The sequence below is a fragment of the Mauremys reevesii genome, linkage group 3 (genome assembly GCF_016161935.1).
Source record: "Mauremys reevesii isolate NIE-2019 linkage group 3, ASM1616193v1, whole genome shotgun sequence".
Taxonomy (NCBI): domain Eukaryota; kingdom Metazoa; phylum Chordata; order Testudines; family Geoemydidae; genus Mauremys; species Mauremys reevesii.
The window spans coordinates 55,792,385-55,812,163 of record NC_052625.1 but is presented as its reverse complement, the minus strand read 5'-3'; the positions used below and the strand labels follow the sequence as shown (position 1 = coordinate 55,812,163).

At 42.5% G+C, this 19,779-nt stretch overlaps 1 protein-coding gene across 8 annotated transcripts in view; it reads left to right on the top strand.

Annotated features, from left to right (window-relative positions):
• Positions 1 to 19,779, top strand: part of CDC42BPA (CDC42 binding protein kinase alpha) — a 334,994-nt gene that overhangs the window by 230,599 nt on the left and 84,616 nt on the right. For all 8 annotated transcript variants that reach the window (XM_039528858.1, XM_039528856.1, XM_039528855.1 and 5 more), the window contains exons 15-16: positions 2,756 to 3,003; positions 19,591 to 19,696. In XM_039528858.1, the coding sequence (XP_039384792.1) occupies positions 2,756 to 3,003; positions 19,591 to 19,696 (354 nt within the window). The remainder of the gene's footprint in view (positions 1 to 2,755; positions 3,004 to 19,590; positions 19,697 to 19,779) is intronic.

Genomic DNA, 19,779 nt, shown 5'->3' with positions numbered 1-19,779 from the left:
CTGCTAGTGCTGCAAATCCAGCCTACCAGCTGGAAATGAAGCTGTGTTCCTTTTGCTTCATATGTCTTCATCAGCAATAAAGAGTCTGGCATCAGAATTTAGATGGCAATTGTGGATGGTGCATTAGGCCGTATAAGCCATAGTTTACTCTCTAAGACCTCTATGGGTTCTGTAGTGCTGACAGTAATGAAAAGTCGTTTGTGTTAGTAAACTGAGCAGATAATGACTTGGATGAAGGGAGAAGATACATGCAGAAATAGGTTACCATTTGTATTTGCTTTTGTAATCATAACAAAAATTTATTGTTGAAAATAGTAGAGATATAAGTAACAAAATAAGACAAGGACCGTATTCCCATCAAAGGGCAAATGTAATTTTCTCTAAATAATATTCAAGAAGCATTTTTCGATTTCCAAATTATTTAATTGTATTGCTACTATTATTAATCGTGTATTTCTATAGATGTTATATGGTCTTCCATGTCCTGTTTATTGCAGTACACTTATATGTAAATATCTAGTGCTGTTTCTTCCAACAAAAATTAAAAACCACATTTATTATATTGCTGAATAATTTTAATGTTTTTTGTATGCTAAAGTTAGGTCAGCAGAATTTCAAACTTTCTCTATTATCCCAAGCTATTTTTCTGAGAAGGGAAGGGTTAAGTGAACAGGAGGGTGTAGTGTGAGTCTGAGTTGAGAGACTGAGGTTTTTGAACATCAGTCCCATTTGCTTGTTGCATGAATTTTTTATTAATATTTTGTGCATATTCCCAGAGCTTTTGGATAGCAACATTGTAAACAAATTTAAAATAAATAAATTAGGCATGTTAAATATTTAGACTGCATTTATACTGAAATTCCCAGCCCCACACCCCTTTTGCTTTTGTTGCCTACCTGAGTAACAACAAATTATTAAATTAAGAAAAATAATAATATAAACAAAAATTGTATGGCCAATATGTACCGTATACCTATTCAATATAAATGTATATATTTCATCTTCCCTATCAAGTTGTATCAGCCAACCTTTTATAATCACAAAACCTTTAAATCACTTGTTAAAAACCCTTTGTATCACAAGTTTGGATTCTTGACATAGCTAAGTCTGGTAAGATCCTTGATTTCTTTCTCACCGCAGATGATGATGATGATTCATCTACAAAGGGAGATACATGTCCTGAAACAAACTAAGCAAACTATAGCAGTGTCACTAAAGGTTAATCTCTCCGAAGCCAAGCAGAAAATCTTCTGTGTGTCCCCATGTAACTAGAACATCAAAATAAATCATTTTTGTTTTTCTGTGGCTGAGTTAGATAAAATCTTGTGATGCTATAAACTGGAACTGCACAGCTCATGGAGTTTGCATTCCCATGCTGACACTAATTGCAAAGCTAATTTTTTCTTGAGGAGGTCTCCAGCAGTCCTTGTATTCAAATCATCTGGACTTTCTTGCACAGCATGCAGCTAGCAAGTTCTGTTTAAGCATCAGCAGAGGTAAAGGTACAAAAGTCAAGCTGATTGATTCTGACTGAGAATATTCTAATAGTGCATGATACAAAGTGTGGTTATAACCAGGTACCCAACACCTCATGTGCATTAAAAGGCACAAGGCCAGTTTCAATCACCCTAAATACCAGGTCTCCACTATAATTGCACTTCCTGAAGCACAGTTTTTCTTTATTAAATATTTTTTATTTTATATATTTAAAAATAAGAAAAACAGTTTTCAGGGGGTTTTAAAAGAGAATTAGTACGTTTTTATTTTAAAAAGTACTCTTGTGCTAAAAATGAGTGTTGAGTTTTAATGTAAAATAACACAATCACATATGTGGCCAATCACATAGGCCACACCTGATTTTGAGCCTGATCTTGCTGCCACACTAATCAATGACAAAACTTCCATTGACTTCAATGGGTGCAGGATTAACCTCTTTCATTCAAAACTAAGTTAAGCAATATCTAGGAAGCATTCAAGTAGCAAAATAGCTTGCCAAACAGCTCTCCAGCACCCTAACTGACATAGAATGAAGTAGTACTAGCTGTTTAGCTTTTATGCTGTGATAGAAAAGATAAATTAAATATGATGGGCCATGTTCTGGGGCTTTTTGCTATTCCTGACTTAAGGGTACAAAATGATGCAATCAAAATGGTACTTGGCACCGGCACTCTGACCAGCACTGGAGTTTCTGCACTGCCACCACAAATTGCTCATTCTAGGAATTCAAGCAAGGAGACTTGTGTGTAGGGATTCAGAGGAGGACATGCTAAAATATGTGGACTTTGGACCCAGGATCCTAACCATCCTACTCCATAATGTCACTGAACTTGATGCTGTAAGCCTTCCAGATATGTGAACTCAAAAGATTTAGGGGGAACCAGGACTGGGATATACAAGAATTGAACCCTGTGATCTTTTTCTGACTGCATATGTATATGAATGCCAGAAGGTGGCCTGTTACATTTAAAATGACAATATAACCACATTGTACAAAGACCTGAAAATTATGCTATATTTAAGTGACTAGCTCACTGGTAAAGAGAGGAGTATCAGTCCCGACTCTACTTTCACACTGACTTTTACACAGTTGAGATAAATGTATATATTTAACTGTAGTCTATTGTATAAATTATACTCTCACAGCATGCCTTCTATAAACATCAGCTTGTGTATATCAAGATTAAATTATTATTAAGCATATGTTTGCGGTGATCTGCAGTGCAAGAAAACTAATTTTGGGATGTTCCTTTTATAGCAAAAGCAAGTTGGTCGCTCCCCAGGGGTGAGCAGCACAGAACATCAGCAAGAGATCACCAAATTAAAGGCTGAGTTGGAAAAGAAGAGTGTTTTCTATGAAGAGGAACTATCCAAACGAGAAATAATACATGCTAATGAAATCAAATCCCTGAAGAAAGAACTGCGGGATGCAGAGAGCCAACAGCTTGCCCTCAAGAAAGAGATCATGATCTTGAAAGACAAGTTAGAAAAGACCAGGAGAGAGAGGTAAGTGTATCCCTGCAGCTCACCAGTGAACTCTAGACACCTTAATATCTTCAAATGCATTTACAGACCACACCATCACCCCAGGGTTCTGGCTGCAATCAGAGACATATTGGTATATCTAGTGTCATAGATGAAAATAAATAAACTTGAAATCCCTATGTGACGGGTTCCTCCAGCGTGCCACCTGGCATCTGGATCTGGGGTACCACCGAGCCCTCTGACCCACGAGCCTGGGCTCCCTCTCACACTGTGCTGCTGTGACAAGCTGCAAAGCCCTCCAAGCTTGCACTTTCACCAGCATTCACACCAGTAGGGACACATCCAGCTGCAGTTACATGCAGGCTCTCTAACCACCAGCCTCCCAGCCTAGGACCCCAGAGCAGTACCATCCTACTTGGTCAAATCTGGCCAGTATATGGGTTTAACCCAGTCAGCCTCTCCCTCAGTGCAAAGAGGACCATGCACACTTGGGGTAACCAAACTGAGATTATCCCCAGACACCTTAGTCAAACGCACACTAGTTTGGATTAAAACATAAAATAAGTTTATTAACTACAAAAGATAGATTTTAAGTAGGGCTGTCAAGCGATTAAAAAAATTAAGCGCGATTAAAAAAATAGAATACCATTTATTTTAAATATTTTGGATGTTTATTACATTTTCAAATATATTAATTTCACTTACAACACAGAATATAAAATGTAGAGTGCTCACTTTATATTTATTTTTTATTACAAATATTTGAACTGTACAAAATAAAAAAAAATTCAATTCACCTCATACAAGTACTGTAGTGCAATCTCTTTATCATGAAAGTTGAATTTACAAATGTAGAATTATGTACAAAAAAACCTGCATTCAATAATAAAACAACGTAAAACTTTAGAGCCTACAAGTACACTCAATTCTACTTCTTGGTCAGCCAATCACTCAGACAAACAAGGTTGGTTACAATTTGCAGAAGACAATGCTGCTGCCTGCTTCTTGTTTACAATGTCACCTAAAAGTGAGAACAGGCGTTCGCATGGCACTGTTGTAGCTGGCGTTGCAAGATACTTACGTGCCAGATGTGCTAAAGATTCATATGTCTCTTCATGCTTCAATCACCATTCCAGACGACATGCTTCCATGCTGATGATGGGTTCTGATTGATGCTTAATGAACCAAAGCAGTGCGGACTGACACATGTTCATTTTCATCATCTGAGTCAGATGCCACCAGCACAAGGTTAATTTTCTTTTTTGATGGTTTGGGTTCTGGTTTTCGCATCAGTGTTGCTCTTTTAAGACTTCTAAAAGCATACTCCACACCTCGTCCCTTTCAGATTTGGAAGGCACTTCAGATATTTAAAACTTGGGTCAAGTGTTGTAGCTATCTTTAGAAATCTCACATTGGTACTTTCTTTGCATTTTCTCAAATCTGCAGTGAAAGTGTTCTTAAAACGAACAACATGTTCTGGGTCATCATCTGAGACTGCTATAACATGAAATGTATGCAGAATATGGGTAAAACAGAGCAGGAGACATACAATTTCCCCCACAAGGAGTACAGTCACAAATTTAATTGACACATTTTTTTTAAATGAGCATCATCAGCCTGGAAGTATGTCCTCTGGAATGGCGGCCAAAGCATGAAGGGGCATATGAATGTTTAGCATATTTGGCATGTAGATACCTTGCAATGCGGCTACAAAAGTGCCATGCGAACGCCTGTTCTCACTTTTAGGTGACATTGTAAGTAAGCAGGCAGCAGTATCTCCCATCAATGTAAACAAACTTGTTTGTCTTACTGATTGGCTGAATAAGAAGTAGGACTGAGTAGCCTTGTAGGCTGTAAAGTTTTACACTGTTTTGTTTTTGAGTGCAGCTATGTAACTAAAAAAAAATCTGCATTTGTAAGTTACACTTTCATGATAAAAGAGATTGCACTTCAGTACTTGTATGAGATGAATTGAAAAATACTATTTCTTTTGTTTATCATTTTCACAGTGCATATATTTGTAATAAAAAATAATAATATAAAGTGAGCACTGTGCACTTTGTATTCTGTGTTGTAATTGAAATCAATATTGAAAATGTAGAAAAACATCAAAAATATTTAATACATTTCAATTGGTATTCTATTGTTACAAGTTTGATTAATCGCGATTAATTTTTTTGAGTTAATCGCGTGAGTTAACTGTGATTAATTGACAGCCCTAATTTTAAGTGATTATAAGTGATAGAAAACTGATCAAAGCAGATTACGTAGTAAATAAACAAAAACACAAACTGGGTTTAACATACTTGATGAATTAGCAAATTCTCACCCTGAGTGATAAACAGGCTGCGTTTGCTTTACAGCTTGGGTTTCCCAGTTTTTCATACATAGGCTAGAAATCCCTTTAGCCTGGGGCCATCATTTCCCCCAGTTCAGTCTTTATTCCTCAGGTGTTTCCAGGTGTGTTGTTGTAGGGAGGTACTGTCATGATGTCATTTCCCCCTTTTAAATCATCTTTCCACTTGCTGGAAAGCTCTTTTGCTGTGACCTGGGTCAAACAGTTCCTATTGTCTAGTGCTAACTCTGAGAGGTTTCTCTTGTATACAGTTCCTGGGGTAATCCTTATGTTTGTGTGCATTTCCACAAGAAGCCATGAACATTGTTTGGCCTTTTTACTATTGTACCTGAAAGGCTGCTTGTGGTGTTTTCAACCTCACAGCATGTTTCAGTAACACATACATAGCCAAACTTCATAACTTCACATACCTGATAGCACATACAATCCAATGAGATATTAATGTCTTGCAGATCAAGACTTCTAGAATGATACCTCACAAGGCATACTTTCTGCAAAACATATCCTAATTATATGACAATGGTGAATAAAGGGGTGTCAGGGTGTCACACCCTATACTAGCCATCTTCAAAAATATATGTGAGGAGATGGAACAGTTACTCTTCCTTGTGTCAAATTCTGCACTGTCTTACCAACCCCATTAAAGTAACTGGAGTTGCAGGGTTGTAAATCAGGGAAGAATTTGCCCCATTGTAGCTTAAATAATTTTTAGCATTTTTCTCTGTTTGATGTTTTCATCTTTTCATTGGACAAATAATATGCTAGGGATCAGCTAGTGCTTACACTTTCTGCTGGCCCGGGAACAATAGTTTAAGGTGGGCAGACGCTGATCTGCACTGGTTTTATTCAGTGCTAACGTCTGTCACCATGCCACTGAATACACAAGTCTCTTCATGGGTACTGAAAAGGTGATTTGTCAGACCTACTTTTATTGTCATGTGGGGGAGCTTACAATTTGCCTTGAATGTTCACTGCAGGGCCAGCCTTAGGGCCAGGCAAACGAGGCCCACGCCCAGGGCGCTGTAGCCAGGGGGCGCCACAAGGGACTGGGGCTTCCCCTGGCTGGCTGTGGCCGGACTGCTATCTTCCCCAGCCCCTCCCCCACTCTGGGCTTCTCCCTGACCCCGCTGCCCTGGCCCCTCCCTCACTCATGCCTCAGCCAGCCGGCTGAGGGCTCCGGCTCTGCTCCAGCCCTGGGGAGCCCAGAGCAGCACAGCCGGGGCGGTAACTGGCGGCGCAGCCACTGCTCACTGCCCAGAGTGGGGCCAAGTCCTTCCCTGCCTCCAGCCCTGCAGCAGGAGGAGCAAAACTTCCACGTGAGTCATGAGTGGGGCGGGCTGAGCCGGGGAGAGAGGAGAGGGAAGGAGGACTTAAAGTGACATTGCACTCACTGTCTCTCAAACTTCCTTCACACACACAGGCACTCACCCACATACACTGTCTCTCACAGTCCCCCAACACAGATTGTCTCACACACAGTCTCACACTCCCCAACACACACTCTGTCTCTCACACAATCCCCCAACACACAGTCTTTCTCTCTCTCTCTCACACACACCACACACAGAGGCGCTCTCTCTCATGCACACGTGCGCGCACACACACACACACACTCTCTTGTATTATTATTATTATTGTTGTTATTACTGCTTGGTACTTCCTGTCAAAATGCTCGTGGTGAGCCAAGAGTGGGTAGGGTCTGCAGGGGGGCCGTGGGCTCTGGCAAGATGCAGGCTCCGTGTAACAGTGCAAAGCCTGCCTTGAGCCACAGGCCAAGCGCCAGGCACCACAAGCCACTGCAGCAGCACAGAAGTGTGGCAATACACCATATACCATGCCACTTTTACATCTGTGCTTCTGCTGACAGTGGCCTAGGAATTTGCTAGTTGCAGCAGTTACTCATTGTGATGTTATCTGATTAAAATATGACCATGTAGATCATTGTTGCAACCACTATTATATATTCAACTAATCTTGTACAAAATGTGGCATGTAAGATGTCTATGAAAAGGTTATGATTTGCTGAATGTTTATGCTATTTGTATGCATGTATCATTTTTGTATTTGAAGTTCTGAATATTGGCGCTATACCTGTATTTCAAATGTTTGTTCCTGGGGTAACGCCAGCACATCTTGAAAGGACTAGTCAAAGTAAGTGGTTCATCAAGGGATTCTTAACTCACAGTGGACCATGGGAGACACCCATCTACATTGAATGGACTTTCCTGTGGACATTGCCTATGAAGTATAGGTAATGGCCCAGCAGTGATGAGTGGGGAGGGAGGAGGAGCCCAGGGAGCCTGTAGGAGCCAGGGGTGATGGTGGGAGGGGGAGGGAGGGTGCCAAAATACAAGTTCGCCCAGGGCACCATTTTCACTAAGGCCAGACCTGGTTCACTGAATGGTATTTGTCAGTAAAGGCAAGTTCATCTAACTGGATAATGTAGCAATAGTAATAATAGCTTGAGTGTAGCACCATCATTGATGAAGATTTCAAAATGCTTTACAGGCAGTGGCCCATCAGTTTCCTTAATCTTTCTCACAGCAGGAAGCAAGATAGAAGGACCTCAAAGGTGTAGTTCATGCAAAAAGGAAAGGCAGGTGTATGGGATCTTGCACTTCCATGACCACAGTGTGGGAGCTGAGCAGAAGAGTGAAAGATAAGGCAAGAGGCAGGGAACAGCAACTTTAATGCTGTGTTCTTCTTCAAGTCCCTATAGGTATTTGCTGTGGGTGTGCATGCACTCCATGCTCATGAGACTGGAAGATTCTTCACTAGCAATGCCCTTGGTCCATGCCTGCATCTCCTCAGGCTCCAAACCAAGGGTATAAGGGTGGCGCAGACCAGCCATGTCTCCAGTTCCTAGCTACTGCTCGTGGTCCAAGACGTAACTCCAACAGTATACACAGCTTTGCTAGCATTCCTGCCTTCTACTCAGGTTTTCTTGTAAATAGTTTTTATCTTTGTGCAGATAGATAGCTATATAGATAGTGTTTTGGGATTAGGAGTTCTTCCCCCGTTATCCCCACAATTCAGATCACCTATTATGCCCTAAATCCTGCATGGCCTGCCCCAGGGTCTTCCCAGTTGGTAATCCCTATGCCTCTTGCTTGTACTGCATCGGAGAGGCTCACATTCCATTCAAGTGCAAGATTTATTGTTCATTTCCACCTCGTACATGATGCTCTTGCAAATTCTGATTTAGGATGCATCTGAGGGAGCTCTCCATGAGGCCACAACACAACTCTGGGTCTTCTGACCCTGCTAAGCATCAGCAGGATCCACCTACTACTGCCTATCTGGACCAGGTTTACCTTAGTCCCATATCGTCCGAGTCCAGACTTAAAGGCTCTAGCAGACACAGACAAGAAGAGAGTAAGAAAAAACATGCTAATAAGAAGTGGGAGAAATCCCCACCTAAGCCCTCTGAGAAGAGGAGTGCCTCCCCTACATCTTCTAAGTCAAGTGAGACTCTGCACCTTAGTGTGAATTGCCAGGAAGCATGGGCCAGTACCATCAGTACTGAGAGCCGAGAACACTCAAAGACTGCCACCTATGCAAGGGGCGAGTCCGGCTCCATTATTAGTGACGGAGGGGAGAGAGTGATTTTCCTCTACACCGCAAGAAAAGATGCCAAGACTTAACATCAGACTCAAGTCTGCACTGTCAGCTCCAGTTACAGACATTCCCACTGCACCTGGCTATACCATCCTTGAGGACCTAGCAGTTAATACCGACCTGGAATTGTCACTACTCTCAGATCCAGTAATTTCCACAGTGGTACTTATGCCATCAGTACATTATTTGCTAGTCCCTTCCACCAGCTGTGGTTTCAGCTGCTGATACTAATGGATCTGCACATAGATTCCGAGAACTTGTATTCCTCTGGAGAGATTGAGGCTGATTCATTGACTTGACTTTAGCCCCTACAGGAATTCCAGAGCCTCATGGGTGCCTGATCTCTCCTGCAAGACAGTCTATTGATCCCAGGACCAGTGGCACCATCCCCCATGGGCACCACTTCTGTATCCATACAAGCCTACATTCTCACCCTATTGAGGCTCCCGATCCTTACTTTAGACCTCCTGACTCCAGGAGATCAGAGCTGGAATACAGACAGAGAGCACCTCATAGGAAGAGCCTCAGCCCCCTCAGGAGTGCTGTGAGGAGAAGGAACAGCTGATCAACCGGAGCCACTCGATCCACTTGCAGTTCTCGCTTCCTCATGTCCTGACGAGGTAGTGACACTGCACTCACCTTCACAACCTGATCATTACAAACAATTTCTGGACTGCCTGAAAAGAATCAGAGAGGCTCTGCAGATTTATCTGGAGGAAATTCAAGACCCTGCTTACAAACTTCTGGATATCCTCCAGACCACAGGCCCTAGCAAGGTGGTGCTTCCCATCAATCATGCCACTTTGGAACCAACCAAGGTTCCAGATGACAGAACAAGGAGTAACGGTCTCAAGTTGCAGTGGGGGAGGTTTAGGTTGGATATGAGGAAAAGCTTTTTCACTAGGAGGGTGGTGAAGCACTGGAATGGGTTATCTAGGAAGGTGGTGGAATAATCTTCCTTAGAGGTTTTTAAGGTCAGGCTTGACAAAGCCCTGTCTGGGATGATTTAGTTGGGAATTGGTCCTGCTCTGAGCAGGGGGTTGGACTAGATGACCTCCTGAGGTCCTTTCCAACCCTTATATTCTATGATTCTATGATTCTAAGGTGGTTTGACATACTCAAGCCACCTGCACCCCAACTCCGAAAGGGATGGAGAAAAGATACTTTGTTCCACCTAATGGGAAGGAATATTTTTTTTTCCCACTCCATCCCAAATTCAGGCTGTCACTGAGCACAACAGATTGCACCAGCCTCGGTCTACCCCTTTTGACAAAGACACTAAAAAACTGGCCCTCCTTAGGAGAAAAAGAGTATCTTTTGCAAGCCTACAGTTGCAGATAGTAAATTACCAGGCCTTTATTTTGAAAAATGACTTTATTAATTATAATAAGCTGAGATCATTGCAGTTGTTCCTGCAAGTGTTCCTCAGTGTGTCTGACACTGTACCATGGTGACTTCAGTAGTCATCGGGAGGTGGGCTTTTGGCTTCACTCCTCAGGGTTTTCTAAGGAAGTCCAAGCTATGGTGGATAACCTCCCCTTTGAGAGTAACATTCTGCTTAGCAAAAAATGGATGTGTCATTACACTCGCTCAAAGGTTCCCAGATGACCCTCCTTTCCCTGTGGAATTATACCCCAGCACATTGGAGGAAGTACTCTAAACTATCTCCTTTCAGTCATCACCCCGCCCCCAGCTCCTTGTCAATCAACAGACTTACAAACCACCAGGAAATACCAGAAGATACACTGCAGCAGACAGCATACTCACAATTATCCATCCGCAACTCCCTGTCAAGAAGTCATTTCAAGAGCTCCAGCCAGTCTCCACACTGCCAGATTACCGACATTTTCTTTGGTGGCTGTCTCTTCTGCTTCTTTCCAATGTAGCAACATCTTACACCAAATGGGTCCCAGAGATCATCTCTATCGGCTACACAATAGAATTCCTTTCCATCCCTACATGAAACCCCTTTCCCCATCCCTCTTCAGGGACCTCTCTCATGAGAGGTTTGTCAGATAGGAGATAGATTACCTTCTTCAGCTAGGAGCCATAGAGCCCATGTCCCCTCAACACAAGGAGAAAGGTTTCTATTCGAGATACTTTCTTTTTCCCCAAAAGGAGAGCAAATGGAGACCCATACAGAATTTATTGCAGTGACTTTGGACTCAACTTCAGCCAAAGGCTATTTAACTCAGGACAGGTTCCTCGCAATGAGGAACCTCATTGCACAACTCCAACTGACAGCTTGTTCCTATTGGATCCTTTTAGGTCACATAGCCACCTGCTATACGTAACACCCTACATAAGGCTCCATCTTCATTACCTTCAGGTGTGGTTATGCATGGTTTATGCTCTGAAAATAGATACCTTAGACCAGTGGTCCCCAATTCGGTGCCCGCGGGCGCATCTTAATGTGCCTGCGTCCTGGACCCCGGGAGAGCACCCACTGAAATGCCGCCGATTTTCAGTGGCATTTCGGCAGGGACGCCTCTCAATGACAACGCTTGTTGCCAACAAGTGATGTCATCGAGAGGCGTCGCTCCCGAATTTTGGCGGGGACGCCTCTCGATGACGCCGCTTGCCATCGACAAGTGACGTCATCGAGAGGTGTCGCTCCCGAATTTCGGCGGGGACGCCGCTCGATGATGCCGCTTGCCATCGACAAGTGACGTCATCGAGAGGCGTCGCTCCCGAATTTCGGCGGCATTTCGGCGGGTGCTCCACCGACGCAGTGGTCCTTCGTCTGGCGCCCGACAGATGAAAAGGTTGGGGACCACTGCCTTAGACAAACCAGTCTCAATCATCACAGAGCAACCAAGTGGCACCAAGTTTTTGGACCCAAAAAGAATCCCAGCTACACATCAATCTACTCAAACTTCAAGGAAGGTATGAGGCTTGCAGAAGGTTTCTGTTTTTAGCACATTCCCAAAATGTTCTGGTCATGTTGTATAACATGACCACAGGGGTTCTACATAAATAAGCAGAGGGCAGCGAGGTCCAATCCTCTTTGTGCAGAGGTAGTCAAACTATGGAGTTGGTGCATCCAACCAGATTAACCTGTCAGAGGTGCAACTTCCTGGAGTAATGAACACCTTAGCTGACAGCCTCAGCAGACACTTCTACAGGGACCATGAGTGGGAGCTTCACAGCTCGATGGTACAGAACTTCTTCCAGCAGTAGGGGTCCCTGTCATGGGACCTCCTTGCATCACAGGTAAACAAGGAGTGTCCAACCTACTGCTCCTGTACTGCTCAAGTGCACAATACTAGAGGGGATACATTCCTGGTACAAGGGTCAAAACCACTGATGTATGCTTTCCCAACTATTCCCATCTTACCTTGGATCCTTAATAAGATCAAACAGGACAAATCAACAATGATCCTAGTGGCAACTTGGTGGCCGAGACAGTTTTGGTTCACTAGCAACTTCCAGATGTACACACACCCATGTATCAGCTTACAACCATGGCTGACTCAAGACAAAGGTAAAACCAGCCATCCCAACCCAACATCTTTCCACCTCAAAGCCTGGTATTTGGATGGGCAGTGAGCTTAGAGAGCTTATGCTCAGAAATACAATCCATTCTCACTAACACCAGAAAGGCTTCTACAAAAAAATGATATACTGCCAAATGGAAGAGGTTCTCCATCTGGTGCCAAAATTGCCATGTACTTTTGCTTTACTTTGCAATCACTGCCATCTTGGCATATCTCCCCTCACTGAAGTAATCAAGTTTATCCACTAGCCCATCCACTAGTTTATTTTGTGTACATGTGGCAGTGATTAACACATTCTGTCCTCTGATAGACATCTTCTTGGTAATCACCTATGCTACAACCAGTTTTTCTGAGAGGTCTTCTCAGAACTTTTCCTCCAGTATCAGCACCAACTCCTAATTGGGACCTTAACCAAGTGTTGTCAGCTCTTATGAATCCACCTTTCGAGCCTTTGGTCTCTTGCTCCCTTCTCCATCTACTCGAGAAAGTGGTCTTCCCAATAGCAATCATTTCCACCAGGAAAGTAGGTGAGCTTGCATCACTTTTGGCAGACTTTCTCCCTTTGTGGTGTTTCATAAGGATAAAGTCCCTGAAGTTGCACCCTAAGATCATCTCAAAGGTTCCCTCTGAATTCCAACATACATCTACCAGTATTCTACCCATAACCTCATGTCACCAAGGAGGACAGGAAACTCCATTCTCTGGGTGTATATAGAGCCCTGGCTTTCTATCTGTAAAGGATGAAACCCTTTAAAAATCTCTGAGAATATTCATCTTTATTGCTGAGTAGATTAAAGACTCTGGAAGTGGATTTCGGGCTGCATTCTGCTGTACTAGGAACAAATGGAAACCTCTCCTTCTCAGGGTACGAGCACCCATTCAGCTAGAGCACATACTACTTTCATAGTTTCTCTCCAGTGAATACCTCTCAGAGAAATCTGTAGAGCAGTGACATGGAGCTCACTGCATACCTTTACCAGATATTACACACTGGTCTAAGCTTCTTCAGCAGATACGTCCTTAGACACAGCAGTCCCGCAATCTGTGATGCAGCATGGTTCCTCGCATCCTCCTCCTCAGGGAGTACTGTTTGTGAGCCACCCACCGTGAAATACACATAGGGACCAGTGCTCTAAGAAGAAAGGAAGATTATTTACCTTATAGCAACTGAAGTTCTTTGAGATGTGTGGTCCCAATGTGTATTGAACTACCTGCCCTCCTTCCCCTTTTGATCCTTCCTAGTTCATTTGTGGTAGAATAGCAACTGGAGAGGTTGTCAGTCAGCGCCACCCCTTATGCCCTGGGTTTGGAGCACCAGGAGGTGCAGGGCACAAGTGTGGACCAACAGACACTGCTAGCGAAGAACCTTCCAGTCTCAGGTGAATAGAGCATATGTTTGCACACCCACAGTGAATACCCATAGGACCACACATCTCAGAGAACTTGTTACTATAAGTTAAGTAACCTTCCTTTTCCCCTCTCACAGCAAAGTTAAAGAACAGACTACATTTCAGATTCCTGTTGTCCTGAGAAATGGTAGCTCTTGTTTTCAGCTTCAACACATTGTGATGTCTAAATAGATGGGGTATGTGGGAGGGGGTCAAATGATTTTTAGGATAGCAGAGATGACTGCTATATTTCAGAAAAGTATAGGCAGCTGGGATCCACAGGAAATATCTCTGTTGTCCCTATGGATATCCTCCAGTTCTAATAAAAACTGGATATTTCACCTACCTGTATTGATCTGCTGCTGATAGTAGAAGGTGGGATGAAATGAAAAATGGCTTTTAAAAAAACCTTGTAAATGGGTGGGGGGCACATTTGGGAGGGGGTTATTCTTCCCTAATGCATTGTTTTATACAAGAGAGAAATGTGCAAAGGAATCACTTCAGCTACTACTGGAATACAGCCATCTTTGGGCCAGATGTGCAGCAGCCCATTGTGTGTCGGTACATTATACCTTTGTTTTCGGACAGGAAGTGAAGAATAACATCCAGTTGAGACAGTAGGGGTAGTTTCCATAAGTAGTGTGTTATCACTATCACAGTTAAAGTTTTGACAAAATACTGGGGTCAGAAACTCTACAAATGCAAAAAAGGCTACCACATCTTTAGTGATCTGAAATGGAGTTACGGCTGTCACCTGAATACTGTAGTGACCCTTTAACACCATGTTGGCATGTTAGTTCAGTACGGACTCAGTGGGGAGCGTCATATAATGAATCGCCAACACCACAACCTGTCCAAGTTTTTCTTGGAGCTTTCTCATCCAAATATTGACCAGCCCTGACTCTGCATGGTTTATGAGAACTTATCGGGTTACACCCTAAAGTTGTGCAGCTGCAAAAGTCAAAAGGTAATCAAATTTCCAATTTTAATATATTAGCTGAACAGTTTCAGCTGTTTCATGTTTGCTGTTTATAAATCTAGTTCCAACAGGAGCTTTTAGATCTCTGTAAAGAAAAAGTGAACGTGAATGGAGTCTAGCGTGAATGGGACAGTATGTATAATATATATAATGGTACTGTGTGTGTGGTGTGTGTATAATGTTTGTAATATAGGAAAGACTGTGAAAATCATGAACAAAAAATGTATCAAGTATCCAAAATTAAGGGCTTTGACCCTTCAGTGAGAATCAAAGACCCACAGCACAGGAAGGGCTCAGCATCTTACAGGATCAGCCCTCAAGAATATAAAACATTCTTTATAAGGGCTTGACCTTGCACCAGGCTATTCTAGAACAGGCACGTATAGAGTCCCATTGCAGTCATTGGGACTCCACAGAGATACAAAGAGATACAAATCTACCCTAGCAGATACTAATGCATGACTGGGCCTTAGTAAGTGAAAAAAGTTGACCTGACTTGGATCTGAAGTAGCTCACTGATTTATGAGTGACGAATTAAAGCTGTTGCTCCACTTGAAGTATTTGGTGGTCTTCTTTAGAGCACATTGTTTTAGTTTATAAAACTTTATTGCATTTTTCTCTTTACCTGCAATGTTTTTTGTTTTCATAACCAGACATAAAAAGTTTTCTGACTCTCTGCCAATAGTGAAGGGGCATTAGGTAGCAGTATTGCAAAGGATGAGGAAACACCTGGGAAGTTTTATACTGAACCTATCTCGATTATTGAAACAACGACATTTCTAAAAACATAGCATATACCAAAATGGAAATTAAAAAACAGGTCTTGCAAAAAAAAATGAAAAACTGTCAGTATTTATATGTGATCCTGTGTGTTTAAAAAAACGACAACAAAAAGCTGAGATGTGACTGAAAGATTTTATCATCTGCATTACTTATGAATGGAAAAGAAAATAGCAAGTTATATAGGTTGTTCCACACAGGAGCTAGTAAGAGCTTTATACCATAGTATTCTGAATATGTTAAGTGTTTTCAAAAAACTGCTTTTGTAAAGTCATAGTTTTTTAAAAACAATTATTGGTACTATTTTTCAGATCCCTCCACTGCTAAAGATAAGGTTTTCTTAGTACCAGTAGTCCAAGTGCGTAGGTCTCAGAGGGAGAGGAAAATGCTACTTTTTCCATACTGATGACAATATGCTAAGGTGTGATAACTTGTGATTTACCAGGGCATGAAACAAATGCCTTATACCATTGGAACACAGGAATACAAGATCAGACCCGTAATCCATCTAGTCCAATATTCTGTGTCTGACAGTTATCCGTACCAAATATTTTAGAGGAAACAACAAGAAACCTTCATTGGACAATATGGAATAGACTGTCCTTAGGAGAAGTTTCTTCTGAACCTGTGAATTAATGGATGGTTTACAGAGCATAGAAGTTTGTCAGTTTTGTATAGGGTGTGACACAGGTCTGTCAAATATTGGAGGTTTGAGTTTGACTTCAGGGCCCCTTTTTGTTGTTTCAAAATAGCAAGATAAAATAATTTGTGCCCTCCCCCACAGTCACAGTTATGAGGTTAAGGCTTACATGATGTCTGAGAAGATCATCTGGTTTATTGTGGCTCATTCACAGTTATTTTGAGAAGAAAAGACAATCTAGTGTATGTGTATACTTTCTATCACTTGGGGGCAGATAGACAGCTACGGTTTAGAGAAGAATAAAAGGTTGATGGGAGAGAGAGATTTTGATCTTCTTCCCTGCCCAAGGTGTATGCCAGTGGATTCATCATTTTTCTGAGACAGGGATTCGAGGCTTGTCAAGGAGATACTTGAGGGCAGTAGGTGGAGCTTTCCATTTACCTCTTATTTCTGAGGCTGCATTTTCCCCCATTACATTTCTTATCTCCTCCCTTTGCTTCCCTTGCCTCATCCCTGATCAGTATGATTTACTGGTATAGGGACTTATCACTAAGGCTACATTTTAATCACAGGTATTTTTAGTAAAAGTAATGGATAGGTCATGGGCAGTAAACAAAAAATCACGGCCCATGACCTGTCCATAACTTGTACTATATATCCCTGACTAAATCTTGGATGGGGGGTGCCACAGGTGCTTATGAGGGGTGGCCGGTGGGTGCCATGAGTGCTTGGGGGGCAGCCCAGGGGTGCCACGGGTGCTTGGGGAGGAGAGCGGCCTGGGACCCCCGCTGGTGCGGGTGGGGGGTGTTGGCTGGGCTGGCAGGCTCCCTATCCAGCTCCTCGCGGCTCCTCACCCGGCTCCTCGTGACTACATGGAAGAGACGACATGTCCCTCCCTCAGCTCCTAGCTCCACATGCTGCCCCCGCCCCAAGTGCGGCCAATGGGAGCTTGTGGGGGTGGTGCCTGCGGGCAGAGGCAGCGCATGGAGCTAGGAACTGAGGGAGGGACATGTCACCTCTTCCAGGGGAGCCCCCCAAGGTAAGTGCCACCCAGAGCCCTGACCCCCTCTCACGCCAAATCCCCAGCTCTGAGCCCCCTCCCACACGCAAACAAACTCCTGCTGCTGTTGCGGGGGGCTGGGGGGGGTGGCAGTGGCCCGAGACTGCCGCAGCCGGTACGGCTGGCCCAGGGGCTGCCTGAGCTGCTCAGGTAGTCCCCAGACCAGCTGCACTGGCCACTGCAAAAGTCATGGAGATCCTGGAAAAATCACGGAATCTGTGACTTCCATGACAAACTCGCAGTCTTAACTATCACCATTGCAGTTAAGAACTTCAGTTACAAATACTAAAAACATGTCAGTTATGTATCCTGTCCCTTTTCTCCCCTCCCCAGAAACAGGAGTTGGCAGAAATCCTAAAAACCCATCAACACAGTGGCTGTGATTATCAAGGCTTTACAGAGCAAATATTAGACAAAATTCATAGGAACCAAAACAAATCATAACAATAAACACACAAAACTAAACAAAAAGAGTTAGCCAAACTTTTTTTTTAAAGGCTTAATCTACTGTTTGAGAAGTTAGGCTTGATTCTGCTCCTCATACATGGCAGTGAGACTCATTATCCATTCCCCTAATGCTTTAATCTGTTTCTGGCTATTGCCCAGTCTACTCATCATATGCATGGAATCTCTTAGTCTGGGAAAGGATTGGTGGTAGATTTCAGAATTGGAGTTTAAACAGTAATAATTAATATGGTACATTGGTAAAATGGAGTGTTTTGTTTCAAAGGATGCCTAACAACAAACAGTTTCAGAGATTAACCTAATATGGTGTACTATATTTCAAAGCCTGGTTGAAACATTAAATGAATTTCAAATTAGGAGCAGGAAATTCAAACCAGGAATACTCTTAAATGGGCTCAGCATAACTACCATCGGCCTCTCAGCTTTTAAGGATGTTCTTGCAGAACTGTTATAACTCTTTGCCAAATTCTTTCTCAAAGACAGAGTAAAACCAGGATATAATTTCCCCATCACATAATATGAAACACTGACCTGTTTGCAGTTAATTTCAGGACAGAGTTTTTGATGATCATTTCATCTGGCTTTTTAGTGAGTACCTACTAAGTATTTGAATAGATGAAAAGATATTTATTGAATTAGTACTTATGTATGACACAGCCTGATTAGCCCACTGGTAAAGTCCATCCTTGTTACCCACCATTAGTGAAAGTAAAATGCTATAAAGTGGTCTTCCTGAAATTCTGCAAGTGTAGGTGATCCAAAAAGGGTGGATTTGAGGTAGTGGTGGTAGCATGTGGAGGGGGGAGCGGGAGGAGAGTAGCTTTGCTACATCATATTACCCTTCTTCTGATCCCACGGACTGAGAGAATTGTGCTCCATTTAGCAGGGAGAGAAAGCCACAGCATCATCATTCACCTGCAAACCAACAGGGATTCCTTCAGTTAGGATAATGCTGATTAATTCAGCATTATATTACATGTGTTGCCTCTCTGGTGAACAAAACCCACCTGAGTAGGCAAGCAGGGAGCAGGAGCTAGCCTGAAGCTTTTCACAGAATGAGCATCTGAACAGGCTTGCGAATCTGCTGATATTGATGTCTCCAGTTCAGTCATGATTGTTTCCCTGTTGGTCAATTGATCCATCTTCTTCTTACTGATACTGATGGGTGAATCATCAATGAGTGACCTTTTAGGTCTGCTAAATTAGCCTGGCAATATTGTAAGCAGAAGCTTTTCTCATCACTGGTTTAATCCTGCCAGTCCAATGACTGTTCCACACATCACATACTATTAGGTCGAGGTCTCATCTCTGGCACTTCTGCCTTTAATCCTGCCTGGGATCAGGAAGTGCAGAGATATATGGAAATTAAAATGCCATTTTAACAAATTAGGATATATGAAGGTTTTACCTTTAACTGTGAATGTCTGAATTTGTGGTGATGCCTTTCCTATCTTTTATTCTGCAAAATTATAATTGCTGAGCATTTGGAAGATCTACCCAAAGAATAAAGTACTTATAAGTAAACTGAGAAATGTTAGTTTCCTGAGGCTCTACAGTCCTGCAGTGAAGGAGGGTTAATTTTGTCTAACGATAACACTATGCACACTGACTTGCTGTCCTAATACTAAGAAGATAATCATGTTGTTCACATTTTAGGGGGGTTAATATTTTTAGTAATATGTTTAATATTTTTACTTTCAGCTGCTATATGTATTAATTTTAGAGCCTTACATACTCACACATTATAGTATTCATTTAGTCAAACAATATAGTGGATTGTTTGCAGTATATGAAACTTTTTATTATATTTTATATTATACCTTAGCCAAAGTGAAAGAGAGGAGTTTGAAACAGAGTTCAAACAGAAGTATGAACGGGAGAAGACTCTGCTAACAGAGGAAAACAAAAAGCTCTCAAATGAGCTTGATAAGGTGAGTGTTGCTTGACTGAAGCTAGAGAGTTTTACAAGCATCAAGTACCTTGTATGAAGACAACAATACAGGATCATAGTAGA